Source organism: Lepidochelys kempii, chromosome 28 (assembly GCF_965140285.1).
Source record: "Lepidochelys kempii isolate rLepKem1 chromosome 28, rLepKem1.hap1, whole genome shotgun sequence".
NCBI classification, from domain to species: domain Eukaryota; kingdom Metazoa; phylum Chordata; order Testudines; family Cheloniidae; genus Lepidochelys; species Lepidochelys kempii.
The window spans coordinates 884,173-905,613 of NC_136407.1; the positions used below are offsets into that span (position 1 = coordinate 884,173).

At 55.5% G+C, this 21,441-nt stretch overlaps 2 protein-coding genes across 4 annotated transcripts; one reads left to right on the top strand and one right to left on the bottom strand.

The window, feature by feature from the left end:
• Positions 1 to 144: 144 nt before the first annotated feature.
• CHRNE (cholinergic receptor nicotinic epsilon subunit) lies at positions 145 to 10,800 on the top strand (the record flags this gene model as incomplete). Its single annotated transcript, XM_078850804.1, has 8 exons — positions 145 to 314; positions 435 to 538; positions 823 to 1,023; positions 1,606 to 1,720; positions 2,003 to 2,117; positions 8,442 to 8,643; positions 8,749 to 8,879; positions 9,132 to 10,800. Coding segments are annotated over 8 exons (1,194 nt in total), but the record flags the coding sequence as incomplete, so codon positions are not given.
• A 631-nt stretch (positions 10,801 to 11,431) lies between these two features.
• Positions 11,432 to 21,130, bottom strand: SLC25A11 (solute carrier family 25 member 11). 3 transcript variants are annotated; one of them, XM_073326472.1, is made up of 10 exons: positions 20,956 to 21,046; positions 18,250 to 18,306; positions 17,987 to 18,144; positions 17,421 to 17,573; positions 16,695 to 16,901; positions 16,411 to 16,501; positions 14,867 to 14,957; positions 14,300 to 14,399; positions 13,721 to 13,772; positions 11,432 to 12,025 (listed from the first exon to the last, which is right to left on the bottom strand). In XM_073326472.1, exons 3-10 carry the CDS (start codon positions 17,998 to 18,000, stop codon positions 11,870 to 11,872), a joined length of 864 nt encoding a protein of 287 aa, XP_073182573.1. In that variant the 5' UTR covers positions 18,001 to 18,144; positions 18,250 to 18,306; positions 20,956 to 21,046; the 3' UTR covers positions 11,432 to 11,869. The 3 variants fall into 3 exon arrangements, with proteins under 3 accessions (XP_073182573.1, XP_073182574.1, XP_073182572.1); XM_073326473.1 differs by lacking the exon at positions 17,987 to 18,144; XM_073326471.2 differs by lacking the exons at positions 17,987 to 18,144; positions 18,250 to 18,306 and having other exon boundaries at positions 20,956 to 21,130.
• Between the last annotated feature and the right edge of the window lie 311 nt (positions 21,131 to 21,441).

Consider the following 21,441-nt stretch of genomic DNA (forward strand, 5'->3'; position numbering starts at 1 on the left):
GTGTCAATATACGAGGGTGTCTCGTGGGCACCCAGGGATGCTGGTGGTTTTGTTTTTGGGGCACAGAGATGTTGTTTTCCGGGCTGCGTGGGGAGTGTCTGGGCTGCAGGGATTGGGGGGGGCCCTTGCTGACGCTCCCTTTTGCTTCTCCCCCCCAGCATCGACGGGCAGTTTGAGATCGCCTACTACGCAAACGTGCTGGTGTACCCCGGGGGGGCCATGTACTGGCTGCCCCCCGCCATCTACCGCAGCACCTGTGCCATTGAAGTCACCTACTTCCCCTTCGACTGGCAGAACTGCTCCCTCGTCTTCCAGTGAGTGAGATACGGCCACCTCTGGGGCGGGGTGCCTGGTTATCCAGGGACCCCTCGCCCAGTGCCAGGGCTGACCCTAAGGAGAGGGTGCTCCCTGCTGACTCCCCCATGTGCCCCCAGGTCCCAGACGTACAGCGCTAACGAGGTTGAACTGCAGCTCTCAATCAATGAGAAGACAGCCCGCCCCTTTGACGAGATCGATATAGACCCTGCCGCCTTCACAGGTATGGGGGGGCCTGGGACAGGGGATGTCTGCCAGGCTTGCCCCCCAGACCAGATCCCCCAGGGGGCAGAGGATGTCTGCCACAGCCCCCTAGCAGGTCCACTCCAGGGGGGAGGTGGTGTCTGCCAGGGTCCCCCAGTGGATCTCCCCCAAGGGGCGGGTGGTGTCTGCCACAGGTCCCCCAGAGGCAAATGTCTGCCGGGTCCCCCCCAGTGGGGGTCTTCCCAAAAGAGCAGGGGGTGCCCCCCAGAGAACCGCCTGCCTCCCACGCCTGTCGCCCTGCAGAGAATGGGGAGTGGGCCATCCGGCACCGGCCAGCCTGGAAGGTACTGCACCCAGAGCTGGGCCGGGAGGCGCTCGGCTTCCAGGAGATCCGCTTCTCGCTCATCATCCAGCGCAAGCCCCTCTTCTACATCATCAACATCATCGTCCCCTGCGTGCTCATCTCCTCCCTCGTCGTCCTGGTCTACTTCCTGCCCGCCCAAGGTGAGCCCGGCCACGGGGGAACGCCACCCTGCCGGCCACGGGAAACGCCCTGTCGGCCACGGGGACGCCCTGCCGGCTACGGAAACCCCTGCTGGCCACGGGGACCCCACCTGAAACCCCACCCAGCCACGGGGATGCCCTGTCGGCCACGGGGATGCCCTGTCGGCCACGGGAATGCCCTGTCAGCCACGGGGACGCCCTGTCGGCCACAGGAAACCCCGCCCGGCCATGAGGATACCCTGCCAATCACGGAAAACCACGCCTGGGCACGCCTTACCAGCCACAGAGGCGCCCAGCCCAGCCTAGAAGATGCCTAGCCAGCCATGGGAAACCACGCCCGGCCACAGGGATGCCCAGCCGACCACGGGGAAACCCTGCCCGGCCCTACCACACCCACGTGGGGGACAGGTTTGCTGGCACTAAGAGCAAAGGATAGGGGCATGAACCCCAATCTCTCCTGGCTGTCCCCCTCTGGGGGGCCCCAGGCTAGAAAGCCCCAGGCCCTGGGCAGGAGAGGGCAGAGCAGGATGTTGGAGGAAAGCCAAACGGCCCCATGTCACCCCTGTTCTCTGCCCCTGGCAGCCGGCGGCCAGAAATGCACCCTCTCCATCTCAGTGCTGCTGGCTCAGACTGTCTTCCTCTTCCTCATCGCCCAAAAAGTCCCAGAGACCTCGCTCAGCGTCCCCCTCATTGGCAAGTGAGTGACACCCCCCATCCCATTTCTCTGGGAACCAGGACTCCTGGGTTCTCTCCCCGGCTCTGGGAGGTCAGTGGGGTCTGGTTAGAGCAGGGGGGGCTGGGAGCCAGGGCTCCTGGGTTCTCTCCCCAGCTCTGGGAAGGGAGTGGGGGCTGGTGGGTTAGAGCAGGGGGGCTGGGAGCCAGGACTCCTGGGTTCTCTCCCCGGCTCTGGGAAGGGAGTGGTGGCTGGTGGGTTGGCAGCAGGCTGGGAGCCAGGACTCCTGAGATCTCTCCCCGGCAGGTACCTGATGTTCGTCATGGGAGTGGCGACGCTGATCGTGATGAACTGTGTCATTGTGCTGAACGTTTCCCTGCGAACGCCGAACACCCACTGCATGTCTGAGCAACTCAAACATGTGAGGGTCGGGGGCAGAGGACAGTGGGGAGATGAGGGGGATCTGGGGAGGGAAGTGCCAGGGGGCTGGGGGTGGAGGGAGTGATCTGGAGATCTGGGGATCAGTGTCTGGGGGTATGGGGGGCACCAGCCTTGGAGGGGAATTGGAGAACCAAAAACCAACCAAAGGGGGAATAGGAGTTGGGGAGTGGACTGACTGGCTGGGTAATTGGGGGCTCAGGGCAGGGAAGAAAGGGTCCAAGGGCTGAGCCTGGACCCTTAGGTCCAGTATTTTAGATGTCTGTATACTAATGCGAGAAGTATGGGGAATAAGCGGGAAGAACTCAAAATGCTGGTAAATAAACACAACTATGAGATAGCTGGCATCACGGAGATTCGGTGGGATAGTACGCATAACCGAAATATTGGTAGAGAAGGGTACAGCTTGCTCAGGAAGGACGGGCGGGGGAAAAGGGAGGAGGTTTTGTCTTATATATTAAAAATGGATAGACTTGGACTGAGGTTGAGATAGAAATAGGAGACAGACTTGTTGAAAGTCTCTGGATAAGGATAAAAGAGGTAAAAACCACGGGTGATGTCATGGTCGGGGTCTACTACAGACCACCTAACCCGGAAGAAGAGGTGAATCAGGCTTTTTTTAAACAACAAACAAAATCCTCCAAAGCCCAGGACTTGGTGGTGATGGGGGACTTCAACTCCCCAGACGTCTCTTGGGAAAATAACCCAGAAGGGCACAGATTATCCTGCAAGTTCTTGGAATGTGTTGGAGACCATTTTTTATTTCAGAAGGGGGAGAAAGCTACCAGGGGAAGGCTGTTCTAGATTTGATTTTGACAAATGGGGAGAAACTGGTTGAGAATTTGAAAGTGGAAGGCAGCCTGGGTGGAAGTGATCATGAAATGAGAGAGTTCACGATTCTAGGGAATGGTAGGAGGGAGAACAGCACAATAAAGACAATGGATTTCAAGAAGGCAGACTTTAGCAACTCAGGGTTTTGGTAGGTCAGATCCCATGGGAAGCGAGTCTAAGGGGAAAAACAATTGAAGACAGTTGGCAGTTTTTCAGAGAGACATTACTAAGGGCACAAGAGCAAACTGCGTAGGAAAGACGGGAAGTATGGCAAGAGACCAGCCTGGCTTACCCAGGAGACCTTCAATGATCTGAAACTCAAAAAAGAGTCCTACAAAAAGTGGAAACTCGGTCAAATTACAAAGGATGAATACAAACAATACATACAAGTATGTAGGGACAAAATTAGAAAGGCCAAGGCACAAAATGAGATCAAACGAGCTAGGGACATAGAAGGAAACAAGAAAACTTTCTACAAATACATGAGCAGCAAGAGGAAGAGACCAAGGACAGGGTAAGCCCGTTACTCAATGAGGGGGGAAAAGACAATAACAGAAAAGGTGGAAATGGCAGAGGTGCTAAATGACTTGTTTCGGTTTTCACCAAGAAAGTTGGTGGCGATTGGACATCTAACGTAGTGAATGCCGGTGAAAATGAGGTAGGATCAGAGTCTAAAATAGGGAAAGAACAAGTCAAAAATTACTTAAGACAAGTTAGATGTCTTCAAATCACCAGGGCCTCATGAAATGCGTCCTAGAATACTCAAGGAGCTGACTGAGGAGATATCTGAGCCATTAGCGATTATCTTTGAAAAGTCATGGAAGACGGGAGACATTCCAGAAGACTGGAAAAGGGCAAATATAGTACCCATTTATAAAAAGGGAAATAAGCACAACCTGGGGAATTACAGACAACTTAACTTCTGTACCCGGAAAGATAATTGAGCAAATAATTAACCAATCAATTTGCAAACACCTAACATAAGAATGGCCCTACTGGGTCAGACCAAGGGTCCATCTAGCCCAGTGTCCTGTCTTCCAACAGTGGCCAGTGCCAGGTGCCCCAGAGGGAATGAACAGAACAGGTAATCATCCAGTGATCCGTCCCCTGTCACCCATTCCCAGCTTCTGGCAAACAGGGGCTAGGGACACCATCCCCGCCCACCCTGGCTAATAGCCATTGATGGACCTGTCCTCCAGGAACTTATCTAGTTCTTTTTTGAACCCTGTTATGGTCTTAGCCTTCACCACATCCTCTGGCAAGGAGTTCCACAGGTTGACTGTGCGTTGTGTGAAGAAATACTTCCTTTTGTTTGTTTTAAACCTGCTGCCTATTAATTTCATTTGGTGCCCCCAGTTCTTGTGTTATGAGAAGTAGTAAGCAACACTTCCTTATCTACTTTCGCCACACCAGTCATGATTTTATAGACCTCAATCATATCTCCCCTTAGCCGTCTCTTTTCCAAGCTGAAAAGTCCCAGTTTTATTAATCTTTCCTCATACAGAAGCTGATCCATCCCCCTATTAACTTTTGTTGCCCTTTTCTGAACCTTTTCCAATTCCAACTGATCTTTTTGGTGATGGGGCGACCACATCTGCACACAGTATTCAAGAGGTGGGCGTACCATGGATTTATAGAGAGGCAACATGATATTTTCTGTCCTATTACCTAACTCTTTCTTAATTATTCCCAGTATTCTGTTCGCTTTTTTGACGGCCGCTGCACGTTGAGTGGATGTTTTCAGAGAACTATCACAATGACCCCAAGATCTCTCTCTTGAGTGGTAACAGCTAATTTAGACCCCATCATTGTATATGTATAGTTGGGATTATGTTTTCCAGTGTGCATCACTTTGCATTTATCAACATTAAATTTCATCGGCCATTTTGTTGCCGTCACCCAGTTTTGAGAGATCTTTTTGTAGCTCTTTGCAGTCTGCCTGGGACTTAACTATCCTGAGTAGTTTTGTATCATCTGCAAATTTTGCCACCTCACTGTTGACCCCTTTTTCCAGATCATCTATGAATATGTTGAATAGGACTGGTCCCAGAACAGACCTCTGTGGGACACCACTATTTACCTCTCTCCATTCTGAAAACTGACCATTTATACCTACCCTTTGTTTCCTGTCTTTTACCCAGTTACCGATCCATGAGAGGACCTTCCCTCTTATCCTGTGGCAGCTCACTTTGCGTAAGAGCCTTTGGTGAGGGAACTTATCAAAGGCTTTCTGAAAATCTAAGTACACTGTATCCACTGGATCTCCTTTGTCTGTGTGCTTGTTGACACCCCTCAAAGAATTCTAGTAGATTGGTGAGGCATGATTTCCCTTTACAAAAACCATGTTGACTCTTCCTCAACAAATTATATTAATCTATATGTCTGACAATATGTTCTTTATTATAGTTTCAAGCAGTTTGCCCGGTACTGAAGTCAGGCTTAACGGCCTGTAATTGCCGGGATCGCCTCTGGAGCCCTTTTAAAAAATTGGCGTCACAGTAGCTCCCCTCCAGTCATTTGGTCCAGAAGCTGATTTAAATGACAGGTTACGGACGACAGTTAGTAGTTCTGCAATTTCACATTTGAGTTCCTTCCAAACTCTTGGGTGAATCCCATCTCATCCTGGTGACTTAATTTATCCGTTTTTTTCCAAAACCTCCTCTAATGATCATAGAATCATAGAATATCAGGGTTGGAAGGGACCCCAGAAGGTCATCTAGTCCAACCCCCTGCTCAAAGCAGGACCAATTCCCAGTTAAATCATCCCAGCCAGGGCTTTGTCAAGCCTGACCTTAAAAACCTCTAAGGAAGGAGATTCTACCACCTCCCTAGGTAACGCATTCCAGTGTTTCACCACCCTCTTAGTGAAAAAGTTTTTCCTAATATCCAATCTAAACCTCCCCCAGATACCTCAATCTGGGACAGTTCCTCAGATTTGTCACCTAAAAAGAATGGCTCGGATTTGGGAATCTTCCTCACATCCTCAGCCGTGAAGACGGATGTAAAGAATTCATTTATTTCTCCACAATGGTCTTATTACTCCACAATTGTCCTTGAGTGCTCCTTTAGCACCTCGATCATCCAGTGGCCCAACTGGTTGTTTAGCAGATTTCCTGCTTCTGATATACTTACGAAAAAAAATGTTGATATTACTTTTAGAGTCTTTGGCTAACTGTTCCTCAAATTCTTTTTTGGCCTTCCTAATGGTATTTTTACACTTCATTTTCCAGTGTTTATGCTCCTTTCCTCACTAGGATTTAACTTACACTTTTTAAAGGATGCCTTTTTGCCTCTCACTGCTTCTTTTACTTTGTTGTTTAGCCACGGTGGCTCTTTTTTGGTTCTCTTACTATGTTTTTTAATCTGGGGTATACATTTAAGTTGAGCCTCTATTATGGGGTCTTTAAAAGGTTTCCAGGCAGCTTGCAGAGATTTCACTTTGGGCACTGTACCCTTTCATTTCTGTTTAACTAACTTCCTCATTTTTGTGTATTTCCCCTTTCTGAAATTAAATGCTACAGTGCTGGGCCGCTGTGGTGTTTTTCCTGCCACAGGGATATTAAATTTAATTATATTATGGTCACTATTACCAAGCGGTCTAGCTAGATTCACCTCTTGGACCAGACCCTGTGCTCCACTTAGGACTAAATCAAGAATTGCCTCTCCTCTGGTGGGTTCCAGGACCAGCTGCTCCAAGAAGCAGCCATTTAAGGTGTCAAGAAATTTTATCTCTGCAGCCCGTCCTGAGGTGACATGTACCCAGTCAATACGGAGACAGCTGAAATCCCCTATTATTATTATTGAGTTTTTTTATTTTAATAGCCTCTCTAATCTCCCTGAGCATTTCACAGTCACTATCACCGTCCTGGTCAGGTGGTCGGTAATATATCCCTTCCGCTATATTCTTATTATTAGAGCACGGAATTACTAGCCATACAGATTCTACGGTACAATTTGATTCATTTACGATTTTTAATTCATTTGACTCTATGCTTTCTTTCACATATAATGCCACTCCCCCACCAGTACGACCTGTTCTGTCCTTCTGATATGTTTTGTACCCTGGTATTACTGTATCCCATTGATTATCCTCATTCCACCAAGTTTCTGTGATGCCTGTTATTTCAATATCCTCATTTAATACTAGGCGCTCTAGTTCATCCATTTTATTATTTAGACTTCTAGCATTGGTATATAAGCACTTTAAAAACTTGTCTCCGTTTAGCTGTCTGCTGTTACATGATGTAATTGAATGGGACAGATAATAACCTAGAAGCTGATAAGGTGATAACAGTCAGCATGGATTTGTCAAGAACAAATCGTGTCAAACCAACCTGATAGCTTTCTTTGACAGGGTAACAAGCCTTGTGGATAGTGGGGAAGCGGTAGATGTGGTCTATCTTGACTTTAGTAAGGTTTTTGATACTGTCTCGCTTGACCTTCTCATAAATAACCTAGATGGAGGGTGCAAAACTGGTTGGAAAACCGTTCCCAGAGAGTAGTTCTCCGTGGTTCGCAGTCAGGCTGGAAGGGCACGAGAGGGGTCCCACATGGATCGGTTCTGTTCAATAATAGCATAGAGAGGACACTGATAAAGTTTGCAGATGACACCAAGCTGGGAGGGGTTGCGAGTGCTTTGGAGGATAGGATTAAAATTCAAAATGATCTGGAAAAACTGGAGAAATGGTCTGAAGTAAATAGGATGAAATTCAATCAGGACAAATGCAAATTACTCCACTTAGGGAGGAACAAACAAAAATAAGAGAAATGACGGCCTAGGAAGGAGTACTGGGGAAAGGGATCTGGGGCTCACAGTGGACCACAAGCTAAATATGAGTCAACAGGGTGACGCTGTCGCAAAACAAGCCAACATCGTTCTGGGCTGTATTAGCAGGAGCACTGTAAGCAACACCCAAGAAGTAATTCTTCTGCTCTGCTCCCGGCTGATTAGGCCTCAGCTGGAGGAGTGTATCCAGTTCTGGGCGCCACGTTTCAGGAAAGAGGTGGACAAGTTGGAGAGAGTCCAGAGAAGAGCAACACAAATGATGAAAGGTCTAGAAAACATGAGCGATGAGGGAAGATTGAAAAACTTGGGTTTGTTTAGTCTGGAGAAGAGAAGCCTGAGAGGGGACATGAGAACAGTTTTCAAGCGCATAAAAGGTTGTTACAAGGAGGGAGAAGAATTGTTCTTCTTAACCTCTGAGGCTAGGACAAGAAGCAGTGGGCTTAAATTGCAGCGAGGACGGTTTAGGTTGGACATTAGAAAAACTTCCTACCTGTCGGGGTGGTGAAGCCCTGGAATAAATTGCCCAGGGCGGTTGTGGGATCTCCATCATGGGGGATTTGTAAGAGCAGGTTGGACAAACCCGTCAGGGATGGGCTAGAGAATCCTTAGTCCGGCCACGAGTGCAGGGGACGGGATGAGAGACCTCTCGAGGCCCCTTCCAGTTCTATGACTCTATGATGTGCCCCCCAGGTGTTCCTAGAGGTGCTGCCACGGTACCTGGGCTCGGCCCTGGAACCCATGGGGGACCCCTGGGCCGCGCCCCCGGCCCGGCGGCGCAGCTCCTTCGCCATCATGCTCAAAGCGGAGGAGTACATCCTCAAGAAGCCGCGCAGCGAGATCCTCTTTGAGCGGCAGGGCCAGCGGCATGGCCTCACCAGGCCCCCCGCCTGTGGTGAGAGACCCTCCTCCCCCACACCCCACTGCCAGGGAAACGCAGGTTAGTTCAGGAGCTGGGACTCCTGGGTCCCTGACTCTGCCCTGCCCCCTCTCTCTGCAGATGGGGTGGATGTGGGTGTCACCAGCACCTTGTACAAGAACCTGGCCAACGCGGCCCCCGAGATCCGGGCGTGCGTGGAGGCCTGCACCTTCATCACAGAGACCACAAGGGAGCAGAATGCCAGCAGTGCCGTGAGTCCCACATCGAGCTGCCCCACACCAGCCTGCCCCAGCACCCTGCGGGAGGATTGGGGCCAGCGCCCCCTACAGGGGAAAATCCCTGGGTCCTATCTCCTATTCTGACTCTTAATCTAATCCACCTGCCCCCACTCCTCTCCCAGAGCCGGGGAGAGAACCCAGGAGTCCTGGCTCCCGCCCCCGCCCTCCCCGTGCTCTAATCACAGGGGACCCAGGCATCCTGACGCCCCTCTCTCTGCCGCGCAGGCGATGGAGAACTGGGTGCTGATCGGGAAGGTGATTGACAAGCTCTGCTTCTGTGCTGCCATCCTGCTCTTCACCATCGGCACCCTCAGCATTTTCCTCATGGGACATTTCAACCAGGTGCCCGACGACCCCTTCCCCCTGCAGCCGGACCCATAGCTGGGACCCCGCCCTGCCCTCCCCCTGGCTGACAGGGGTATCAACACACAATGAGGTAGCCAGGCGGACAAGTGTGATCTCTGGATGGGAGCCCTCCTCACCCCACTCCCTGCAGCACGGCACCAGGGCCAGCCCTGATCCCGCAGCCTAGGAGCCTTGGCCCAGGGCCAGCCACAGCCTGGGGAAGTCACTAGACTTTTACCCACAATCCCCTAGTCCCAAGCAGCTGCAGGCCCCCCTACAGGGCTGGGCTCAGCAATGCTGCTGGTATTGGGGAGGGACGCCCCACCCCCAGACATGGACGTATCTCAGCACCGGGCGAGGGATCCCTGTATCAACCCCACCCCAGACACAGCCGCATCACGTGAGGGATCCACGTGAACAGCCCCCACACCCCACCCCCGAGGCAGCTGCATCTCAGCCCCCATGACTCTCCCCTCCAGACCAGCGAGGAGATTCTGGGGACTTACAGCTCTTTGGAAGAAGCTCTAGTCCAAACATGTGGGGTCTGGACCTTGTCACAGCACCCGCTGGGCTAGTGTAGATGGGCCCTGTGGCTCCCAACTCCAGACCAGGCTGCCCCACACCTGGTCCCACCTCACCTTCCCAGCCTTGCTGATTGTGGCTGGTGCCCTGGGTGGGGGAGATGAATGTGATCACACACCAGCTCGAAGTTAGCGGCTCCGGGCCAGGGGTTAACCTGCGTGCCGCCTAGGGTCACCAGCAGTCTACGGTTTGGTGCCAACCACCTGGTGTCCGTCCCCACCACCTCCCTCCAGCACCTCTCTGAGCCTGGGGTTGCTGCCCTCACCCGCCTGGCCCTGGCTCACAACGGTTCACAGAGCTGATTCCCGGGGGCGGCTGCGGACCCTGCCTGAGCGGGCCTGCGAGTGGCTGACCAGGCTGCGGGACAACGCCCTGGAGGAGCTGCTGCGGCTGTCGTGGAACCGGCTCCGCACCCTGCCCAGCGGCTTCTTCCCACGACTGCGGGCTGGCCTATCCCTGACAACCGCTTCAGCGTCTCCACACAAGAGCAGGGGCTGGATGGGCTGCCCACTGAGAACGAGCCCCTGAGGTAGTCACACTCGGTTCATTTATTCCCTGTCTTCCTGCGCTGCTTGACAGGGACTCGTTTCTCCGGCAAGGTGGCCATCAGCCAGCCCCATAGCACGCTGCCCAAGGGGTAAAAGCCCCCATGGGGCACAGCCTACCAGCACAGGGCGAGGCGGTGGGGACCTGAGCCCTGCACGTTTCGTTAAAGAAAAGCAGAAGCTGGCAGAGGTAAATACAGAGCGTGCTCTGGTAGTCCGGTCCCCGCTGGCACCATGGCTGTCTGAGGTTGCTCGGTCCTGGCCTGAGTGGGCCAGCAATTTCCCTTCCCTTCTGTCCACTCCAGCCAATAAAGTCATGCCTTGTAACCCAGCGGGCACTTTCAGGCTTGCTTTTCTGATTGATATGCAGGGCAGTGACCGACCTGACAAGGGATTGCTGGGCAGTGGGTGCAAAGGGGTAACAAGTTGCTGGAGACATGAGGTGTCTCTCTCTCCTAACTCCTTGGGGCTGTGTGGCTGGGTCCTTAAAGGGCTGTGTGAACCCGACCCACATCCATGGAGGAGCTGGCGAGAACCGAACAGACACCTCCCAAGAAGAAATCCCGCCATCAGGCGGAAGATGTGAACTCAGCAGGGGGCTCCGATGGGAGGCTAGGGTACAGCCGGCCTTGGGAGAGGGACAGGCACTCACCCGGGACAGAGAGAGAGAGCCAAGATGGCATGGCCAAGGCGCACTGTGTCTGACGCTGTGCTTCTCTACACTAACGTCAGGCCTCCAGGGCGCTAATAAACCCTGCTCTGCTCTGGAAAGGCGGCCGGGCGTCACTGCAGACAGCGGCTGGGCACCCGGGTCCCTGCAGAGCGGACAAGGCTCTCACGGGGCAGAGCTCGCCAGGTGAAGCAGGCTGGAGCCCCGAGGCAGAGCTGACCCGTAGGCCTTGGGAGTCTGACACACTGAAGGGGTTCCTCCCAGGACCTGTTTAAAAGCTGGGGCGTAGCTCAGAACCCGTAGATCCGTGACATGCTGCTGCACTGTTGCCGAGGTGTCCTTCCTCCCTGCCCCCTGCAGGAACCCCAAAGCAAACGTGCCAGTAGGACCATGATCTGTTTACTGAGTTCAAAGCAAATAGAAGGGGGAGAGACAAGATAAAAAGCTCGGCCCAACGCACAGACCTACACCTCACATGCGGGTCGGCCATTGCCACCTGAGGATTTGTGTTCCAAAGTAACTGGCCCAGTCTCGAACCCCCCAAATAAATAATCCAGAGTCGTCTGGAGCACCCCACCCCAGTCCATACAGAAGCTGTGCCATCCTCCCCGCCGATCCTTTCATGTGATTTGGGAAACAGGGAAGAACTGTGACGTGACTGACACCAAACACAGAGGAAGGGGAGGGGCTCCAGCCGGATCCTTGCTTCAGACCCCCGTGAGAGCCGGGGCTGGTTCCCCAGCAGCAGGCAGACGCTGGCCCGGCGGAGGGGCTGCGCTCTGGGGAGGGGGCGCCCAGCAGCGGCAGGGCAGGACCTCCTCTTAGGCACTGAGGAAGAACTTCTTGTAGAATATGTTCATCTGCTCGAGGAAGATGAAGGTCAGGACCGTGTGGGGGCCCAGGCGGGCGTAGTAGGGGGTGAAGCCCTTCCAGAGGCTGAAGAACCCCTCGTAGCGGATGACTTTCAGCAGCACATCCTGGAATTCAGAAAGCAGAGGTCAACATGCCGCGGATGATACTCCGGGGCCGCCACACCCCTGCACTGGCTAGTCGCTCGAGCAAGCGGTGGGGAGGCAGGACTCCTGGGTTCTATTCCTGGTTCTGTCACTGACTCTGTAGCTTCCAGCAAGCCACTTCTCAATCTCTCTCCCTGCCTCAGTTTCCTTCGCCGTACAACACTGTCTGAGCTCCCGGAGCCGGGATATTAATGAATATCAGCGGAGCACTGTCAGTCCCCCGGCTTTTCTTCCAAGTCTCATATCTGACCGGCCACTGCCCCCCAGTGGCCAGATGGATTCAGGACCGGTGAAGAGACACACCGGGACTGCGCCGTCGGCACAACGCAGCCGGCGTATATTTAACGAAGACGCCACGCTGAACGTGACACAGAGGAGGTGACCATCGTATGTCTTCACTTGACTGTCCTCCTGAGTCCCCTTTGCTTTCCCTGGACACGGGCATTTGGAGAAGTGCTTTCTCCCCTGCCCCAGCGTCACGGATTCACATGCAGGGTCCACCAGCATTGCAAGGGCTCGGAGCAAAGGCGTGATGGGTGAGTGACTCTGAGTTAAAAGCCTGATGGGAATATTCCTCCACACCCCGGAGGTTAAAGCCCCTGGGTCCTGTTGTCCCAGGCAGCCAGGTGACCGGAGGGGGTGCAGAACGGAGTGGCTCCCTGTCCATGGGGAGACTCCGAGATTGGGCAGCGGTAAGAATTCCTGAACTAACCACCACAGAGAGGGAGTTCGCGGCGGGAAATCACCTGCCTGTCGAGGTAACTTTCCTAGCCACGCAATAGGGGCTCAGAGCTGGCTGCTCAGAACCCCTCCAATAATATCCAGAGCCCCCTGTATCTGGGCTGAGGCGATGGGCCACACGGTGCACCCAAGCACTCCACGGGCCTGGGCCCACTCTCACCACCAAACATTTCCACCTCGTTTCCAGGCTGAATTTCTCCAGCTGCCAGCCCTCGGACCGGGTTAGACTGCTAGACTGAAGAGCCCGTTACTGACTATTTGTTCCGCAAGTCAGTACTTAAAGACCCCCTTCGCCTTCTCTTTGTTAAGCTAATTGAGCTCCTGGAGTCTCTCACTCGAAGGCAGGGTTTTTAATCCTTCTCGTGGCTCTTCTCTGACCCCTCTCTGATTAATCACCCTCCGGCTGGAACTGAGGGCACCCACGATGCCCAATCCAGCCATAAAATCACCTCTCTGCCCCTACTCGAGAATGCCGCTTATGCAGCCCGGGATCACATCAGCCCTTGTGGTCACAGCGTCGCACCGGGAGCTCCCGTACAGCGATTCTCCGCCCCCTAAACTGACAGCTCCCATCTCCACACGGCTTTGAGGTACAGGACAAAATGTCTGGACCCCATGGTACAGCCGAGTGCTTCATCTCACTGGACAGCTGGGGCGTTCTCCCCCGACGACTGCACCTGGCTCCTTACCAGAGCTTGACCTTCTACGCTTGCCATAGGCGCCTCCATTTCCCCACGGCCAGGAGGGAAGCACAGCTGCTCTATCAATAGAAACATGCCCTATGGAGCGGCAGCGTGAACCCACCATCTGGTCACAGGGGCAGGAATATTCATCCAAGGACACAACACCCCAAGCGCGACCAAGGGCAGAAAACGGCCCATCCCAGCATGTGCCCTGGCTCCAGCTATCACTTACCAGCCCATTCTTGTACTCCGGCTTCCCGTCTATCATCCGCATGTTCTGAATCCTGTGTGCCCGGAGGAAAGGGGGGGAGGAAGCTTTAAGCCAGCAGCAGGCGCTCAGCGGGGGCCTGCCACTTATTTATACATCAAGATCAGTTTCCACGTATCTAGGGATCAAGGGTGGATCTGGGACAAGGGAAGCCTGCAGTCCAGACTAGCTTGCCCTGTGATCCCCGCAGCCGAAGCAAGGTCAAGTCTTTATGAGACCCGCCCCCAGAACAGGGGCACTATGGGTCATGCTCCCTATGTATGCATCCCTGCCCCTGGAAGGTGGGGAAGAGCTCAAATCCCGTGGCCTGTTCGCTGCTGACAGGGGGTGATTCCCTCCTGTGGTGATGGGCACTGCTGTCCCGTTAGGGCTGAAAACTCACCAACTCAGCTCTCAAAATACCCACAAGGGAGGAATGAGGGAGCAGAGATGGATTCCCCTCTAGCAACAAAACCCTCCACTCCCTGTTCCTGACCCATCTCTGTGCCCCCCTCAACCATCCCAGCCTCTGCCGAGGGCACACCCAGCGCTCCTCCCACTCGCCTGGTCTTAGCGATATCCACCGGCATTGAAGCAGCCGTGGTCACCAGCCCGCTGATCATACTGGCACAGAAATGGCAGAAGATGTTGTCTCGGAAGTAACCTGGAGAGGAGAGAGAGGAGTGGTTTTAGGACCCCCTGGAGATCAGAACTAAGCCGTTCTCGAGCAGGGGGGCTAGGAGCCAGGACTCCTGGGTTCTATACCCAGCTCTGGGAGGGGAGTGAGGTTTCGGGGGTTAGAGCAGGGGGAGCTGGGAGCCAGGACTCCTGGGTTCTCTCCCTGGCTCTGGGAGGGGAGTGAGGTTTCGGGGGTTAGAGCAGGTGGGGCTGGGAGCCAGGACTCCTGGGTTCTCCCCGCCCTTCCAATGAGATATTGGGAAACAGGCCTGCCCCTCTCTGTGCTTCAGTCCAATGTGGATAACACTTAACTACCTCCTGGGGGGCAGCCTGGACTGGTTAGCAGGGGAGATGCACCAAGCATAATACTGGCATGTTGGTTGGCTCGAGCAACTTGGCGTGGTGCTATCTCGCAGTCTTGCATTTTATGTCGGACACGTGAGCGGCACTTACCGGAGCCCAGCAAGAACTGCTTGGACTGAGAGTAGGAGGCTAACTGGGCAGCGTTCACAACCACCGCTCTGGCCATGGTGGGGACACAGCCCTGCAATGCAAAGAGAGGAGGGGCAGTTAACGGGGGAGGACACGGGAAACACCATGCAGACACGAGGACGGGGAATCTAAGCGCTTGCCTTGCGTGAGAAGCAGATGCCTGCCACAGACTAACATCCCTTCGGCCCCCTGAACGTGTTTGCCCGTAGGCTGTGTGGCCTCACGCCTCATATTCTTCAGAGTAAGATGATGATATGATTATGGCGTAACTACAATGTATTTTATGCAAGATAGGTCCTGTAAGAGGTCATTGAAACGGTTCTGATTCACTGAATAGGATTATCCTAGTTGTATGCATGTATCATTTTGGTAGCTGAGAATACTGAAGTTAAGAATATTGTTTATGCACCTATTACACATGTGTTTACACCTGTGGGCGGCCCATGAGACAGAATGCAAACAAGTCAATGGCCCATTAGGGAGAACAAAAGGTCTGAGAAGATGCTAATCTCCCCCTGGGGAGGCTTCCTGAGGACATTACAACCAGCCTCTGACTCATGGCTGCTATGGCCCTACAGGGGCATGTGACCAAGTCACCTGGTACTGGACCCCATCTTGGAATGCCAGTATTTTTCCACTGAAAGGCGTGGGAACCAAGTTTGGAAACAAAGAGTTCTCGCCATATGCAAAAGCTATTTAAGGCAGGCGAGTGACATCATCCTGGTTCCTCTTCACTGACTCCCCACCCAGAGGAGATGCTTGGGAACACCTGAGAAACAAGGACTGGACTGGGGGAGAAGGGCTGAACCCAGGCTAGAGGGATTTCTAGCCTGTGAAATTTTCAGCTGCAAGCAAGTGCAGCTTGCCTTCCAGAATCTCTGCAATCTGCCTAAAATAACATTTGCTAGACATATCCAATTTCTTTAGCATATTAAGATTACCTAGTAAATAAACAAAAACAATCTAATCTGCTTTGATCTGTTTGCTATCCCTTATAATCACTTAAAATCTGTCTTCTGTAGTTAATAAACTTATTTTTGTTTTGTCCAAAACCAGTGTGTGGAAGTCACAACTGGAGGCAAAAAGCTGTGTGTATTCCTTTCCTGAGGGAGGGGACGAATTTCATGAGCTTACGCTGTACAGTTCCCTGTGCAGCGCAAGACAGTATAATTTTGGCTTTACCCTCCGGATGGGGGGATGCACTTGAGTATCTGGGCAGTTCCTTAGCTGAAGCCTTCCCAGGCAGAGCTGATCTCAGCATCTGTGTGTGTGTTTCTGCAGCTCGGTGACTCCCTACCTGTATGTGTGCTGGTGAAAGTGTGTCTGCAGCTTGTCACAGGGTGAGGGGGAGTCCAGGCTGGTGGGTCAGATGGGCTCAGTGGTACCCCAGTTCCAGGTGTACCCCAGAGGGTTTGTATCCCACAAACCCAGTCTCCCCCCTCCGCCCAAGTAAATTCTCCTGGGTACATCTGCCGCCGGGCCTAGCCCTCTAACGAGCGCCGTACCCGCCAGAGTGTCAGAACGCCCTCTTCGCGGGTTATCCTCAGCAGTGCGTTGAAGACGTTGGTGTAGCCTCTCCTCTGGTCACGGGGCAGCCTGGGAATAGGAACAGAGGAAGGGAGCAAGGGAGCAAGGGGGCAGTTCAGACGCACAGACCCCCTCAGAGCGTGGCCTAGTGGGTTACAGCAGCAGGCTGGGGCCACTGAGTTTCTCATGGGGGCTAGCGGCACCGCCGCCAGGCGAGGAAGCAGCGGCATTACTGCATCACACGTAGTTCAAACCCACTCACCTGCCATCCGCCGTCATCCTGATGAGCGCCACTTCAGCCGGCGTGCCCACAAAGGCCCCGGTGGCGCCAGCCGTCATCCCGATCCCCGCCTTCATGAAGAAGTTGGGCGGCGTGCCGTCCGCCTTGGTGAGCCTCTCAAAGAGGATGGTGTAGATGCCCAGGCGGGTGGTGGTGTAGGTCGCCTGTCTCAGGAGCCCTGCCGACAGCCTGCCAAGGGTGGGAGGGTAATGGGCCTGTGTGGTTGCTGGACTCCTGGGCTCTAGGCCCGGGTCCAGCTCTGCGGCAACCATGAGAATTAGGTGCATTTCCTCACAGAGCCGGAGGCCTGGCACACAGGAGGGCCAGAGAAAGGCTGGCCACGACACAAGACATGCGTCTCCCAGCTGCATGGACAGCGATGGCTTCCCGCCTGCACCATGTGTGCCCTGGCCCTCACGAGCACTTGACTTTACCCCTGCATGCACCAAGCATGGCTCAGCTCCGCACTGGGGAAAGGAGCAGAACTGACAAAAGTGAATGCTATACCCACACCGGGCTCAAACATTTCTCACAGGGCCAGTCAGCGCCTGCCGGGAGGCAATGATCCTGGTCACAACACAGCTGGGGCTGTGGTGCCATGTGTAGCCTAGAGGGGAAAGGCCTCACGTCCCGTTCGTCAATCCCTGTGCCAGAACAAAGGAGTGGTCAGGAAGGTGCCCTCAATCACCCATCCCCGCCCCCTCATACCCAGTGTAGATGCCGCGGACTCCTTCCTTCCTGAGGATGCTCCTGACTGCATGAAAGCTGGTTTTGTACTCTTTGGTCTTGGCTCCTTCCCCGCTCAGCTGCATTCGGTTCTTCACCAGGTCCAGGGGCTGCACAAACACAGTGGCCCCCATGCTGCGGAGCCACAGGGAGCATTTTACAAGAGACAAAATGGAGACAACCGGCCTACACGGTGCAGTTAAGGGGTATCTAAAGTGATCACCTGTATTGGGATAGCGCCTAGGAGCATACATCACGGATCAGGACCCCACTTTAGAGCTGACAGCCTAAGCTTTGGGGTAATATTCTCCTCCATTTCTCACAGGGGACCCAGGAGCCCTGACAGTCAGCCCCCTCCACTAGCCACTCCTCACAAAGCTGCCAGTTGAACCCAGGAGTCCCAAGTGCCAGCTCTACCCATGACAAACACAGGGCAGTTTTCAGAGTAGCAGCCGTGTTAGTCTATTCGCAAAAAGAACAGAAGGACTTGTGGCACCTTAGAGACTAACAAATTTATTTGAGCATAAGCTTTCGTGACTACAGCTCACTTCATCGGTTGCATTCAGGGCAGTTTATCTGTAAGTGGAAATAGCCAGCTTGCCAGGAAGGGACTGCCACAGCTGTCCAGCCTGCCACAGCGTTCAAATCATCGGGTCCAAAATTCAGACAACCAAATAACTTTCGGACACACGCTCCACTTCGGACTCTGACCCACATGTAAGAGGGGGAGGAGAGAGTGCTTATTTATCAACGCCACAACCCCCAGTTTAGAGAAGAGATTTAGGGAGCGGGCCCAGGAGTTACTACCTACCATCAATGAAAACACTCGCCTTGCTTGCTTTGGACAATCCACAGGGGTGGCACAGACCTACGGGTGACAGCAGGAAGGGGAAGCCTCAGATGTGTGGGTTAGGAAACTCTAGCCTGCCCTCCACTTTCGAACCAGTGCCCTATTGAAGATGAAAGACTTAGCCTGTTCTCTGATTCCCCTGAGCTAGCTGGTCCCCATTCCCGAGAGGGAAGAGACCCTGTATCCTCTGGAGCCAGCCAGTCCTCCTAGAGGTGGAAGGGCCCTAGACGGCCAGAGGCTAATAGCACATTTGCTAGGCATGTTCTGGTGAGGATTAAGAGTAAGAGAAACAGCAGCTAACCCTCAGGCGCTGTCCCTCACAAACCTCCTAGTCACGCTAAAGCGCAAGGAAACCCTCAGGCTGCAACACGTGGATTAACATTTTTGGCCTCGGCAAAGCCATACTTTGCTCCACACGTAATCCCATGCTGCGCCAGTTTGCCAGGTCCTGAGCACAGCAGGTGATGACCAAACACAGGGCACCCCCACTTCACGGGGCAACCAGTCACATCCCTGCCAAGGAACAGCGTTCACTATGGTGCCAGCTAAAACCTAACAAAAAGAAAAGGAGGACTTGTGGCACCTTAGAGACTAACCAATATATTTGAGCATAAGCTTTCATAAGCATCCGATGAAGTGAGCTGTAGCTCACGAAAGCTCATGCTCAAATAAATTGGTTAGTCTCTAAGGTGCCACAAGTCCCCCTTTTCTTTTTGTGAATACAGACTAACACGGCTGCTACTCTGAAACCTAAAACCTAATGTTACAAATCCTCGTTTTGGCACCTAGGGGAGGGCTCAGTGCTGGTGGGTTATACCCTCCTCTTCTCACAGGCCTCGTGTCTAAGGGCTGCCGGAAGCTTTATTGAACACGGGAAGCAGCACAGTCCGGTGGCCTGACCAGGAGTCAGGAGATGTGAGGGCTGTTCCCAGCAACTACTGACCCTCTGTGACCTTGGGCAAATAACCGCACCTCTGCATGCTTCACCTGTGTAACATGACCCAGGAGTCAGTGGTAGTCTGTCTTTGCAAAAAGAAAAGGAGTACTTGTGGCACCTTAGAGACTAAATACCTTGGTTAGTCTCTAAGGTGCCAAAAGTACTCCTTTGACCCAGGAGTCCTGGCTCCCAGCCCCCCCGCTCTCACCCACCAGCCCCCACTCGCCTCCCAGAGCCGGGGAGAGAACCCAGGAGCCCTGGCTCCCAGCCCTGCCCCCCAGCACAGGGGCTGGGAAAGAGCCGACAGATACAGGGTGCAGGCAGAAACGGGGCATGGCCTGCCCCAGAGGAACCCAGGAGTCCTGGCACCCAGCCCCCCCCCCCACTCTAACCCACCAGACCCCACTCCCCTCCCAGAGTCGGGGACAGAACCCAGGAGTCCTGGCTCCCAGCCCCCCCCACTCTCACCCACCAGCCCCCACTCCCCTCCCAGAGCCAGGGAGAGAACCCAGGAGTCCTGGCTCCCAGCCCCCCTGCTCTCACCCACCAGCCCCCACTTGCCTCCCAGAGCCGGGGGGAGAACCCAGGAGTCCTGGCTCCCAGCCCCCCCGCTCTCACCCACCAGCCCCCACTCCCCTCCCAGAGCCAGGGAGAGAACCCAGGAGTCCTGGCTCCCAGCCCCCCTGCTCTCACCCACCAGCCCCCACTTGCCTCCCAGAGCCGGGGGGAGAACCCAGGAGTCCTGGCTCCCAGCCCCCCCGCTCTCACCCACCAGCCCCCACTCCCCTCCCAGAGCCGGGGAGAGAACCCAGGAGTCCTGGCTCCCAGCCCCCCTGCTCTCACCCCCCAGCCCCCACTCCCCGCCAGAGCCAGAGAGAGAACCCAGGAGTCCCGGCTCCCAGCCCCCCCTGCTCTAACCCCCCAGCCCCCACTCCCCTCCCAGAGCTGGGGAGAGAACCCAGGAGTTCTGGCTCCCAGCCCCCCACTCCCCTCCCAGTGCCGGGGGCGAGAACCCAGGAGTCCTGGCTCCCAGCCCCCCTGCTCTCACCCCCCAGCCCCCCACTCCCCTCCCAGAGCCGGGGAGAGAACCCAGGAGTCCTGGCTCCCAGCCCCCCTGCTCTCACCCCCCAGCCCCCCACTCCCCTCCCAGAGCCGGGGGGAGAACCCAGGCGTCCTGGCTCCCCCAGCTCTAACCCGCTAGACTTCGCTCCCCTCCCAAAGGTCCCGTGTCTCCAGGGCTACGGGGCGTTTGAGAAGAGGCAGGAATTGAGGGGGAGCGAAGGAGGCTGAGTCCGGAAGAGGACAGGGCCGTGCAGGGCTCTCGGAGCACCCCAAGCCCCAACAGGGAAGCGCAGGGGGGGAGGGGTCACGAGGAGGGGGGAGGGGCGTGAGCCGGGGGGAGGGGTCACGCTGTGGGGGAAAGGTCACGAGGAGGGGGGAGGGGTCACGCTGTGGGGGAGGGGCGCGCGCGCGCGGGGGGGAGGGGTCACGAGGAGGGGGGAGGGGCGTGAGCCGGGGGGGAGGGGTCACGCTGTGGGGGAAAGGTCACGAGGAGGGGGGAGGGGCGCGCGCGCGGGGAGACCGGTCACGAGGAGGGGGGAGGGGTCACGAGCGCGCGCGCGCGGGGAGACCGGTCACGAGGAGGGGGGAGGGGTCGCGCTGTGGGGGAGGGGTCGCGCTGTGGGGGGGGGAGGGGTCGCGGGGGGGGGCGCGCGCGCGCGGTCTCTCACCCGGCCAGGCCCCCGAACAGGAACTTCACGGCCTTGGGGGAGGTTTGGGGCCGCTCGGGCGCCGCCGCCGCCGCCATCGCCGGGTCCGGCCGGGCCGGGACCAAGGTGACTCCGGCGCCGGGACTGGAGCGAGCGAGCCCGGCTGCGCGCGCAGCCAACAGCGCCCCGGCACGCGGCGGGGCGGGGCCAAACCCGGCTGCGCGCGCAGCCAACGACGCTTCCTGAGGCGGGCGCGAGGGGCCGCTGCGCGCGCAGCCGGGCCGTCTGCCCTCCCCGCGGCGGGAGGGGGTTGCGCGCGTGGCGGCGGGGCCGCGGCTTTTGGCGGGAACGGCGGTTGGCGTTGCCGTTGGGGCGCGCGCGGCCCGTGAGGAGGGGGCGGGGTCAGTAGTGCAGTACTCCCCGGCCAGCAATAAGTAATACTCGGGGCGTGGGGGAGGACAAATACTCCACCCCCAGAAGTAACACTGGCAGAGGGACGCCTGCGCA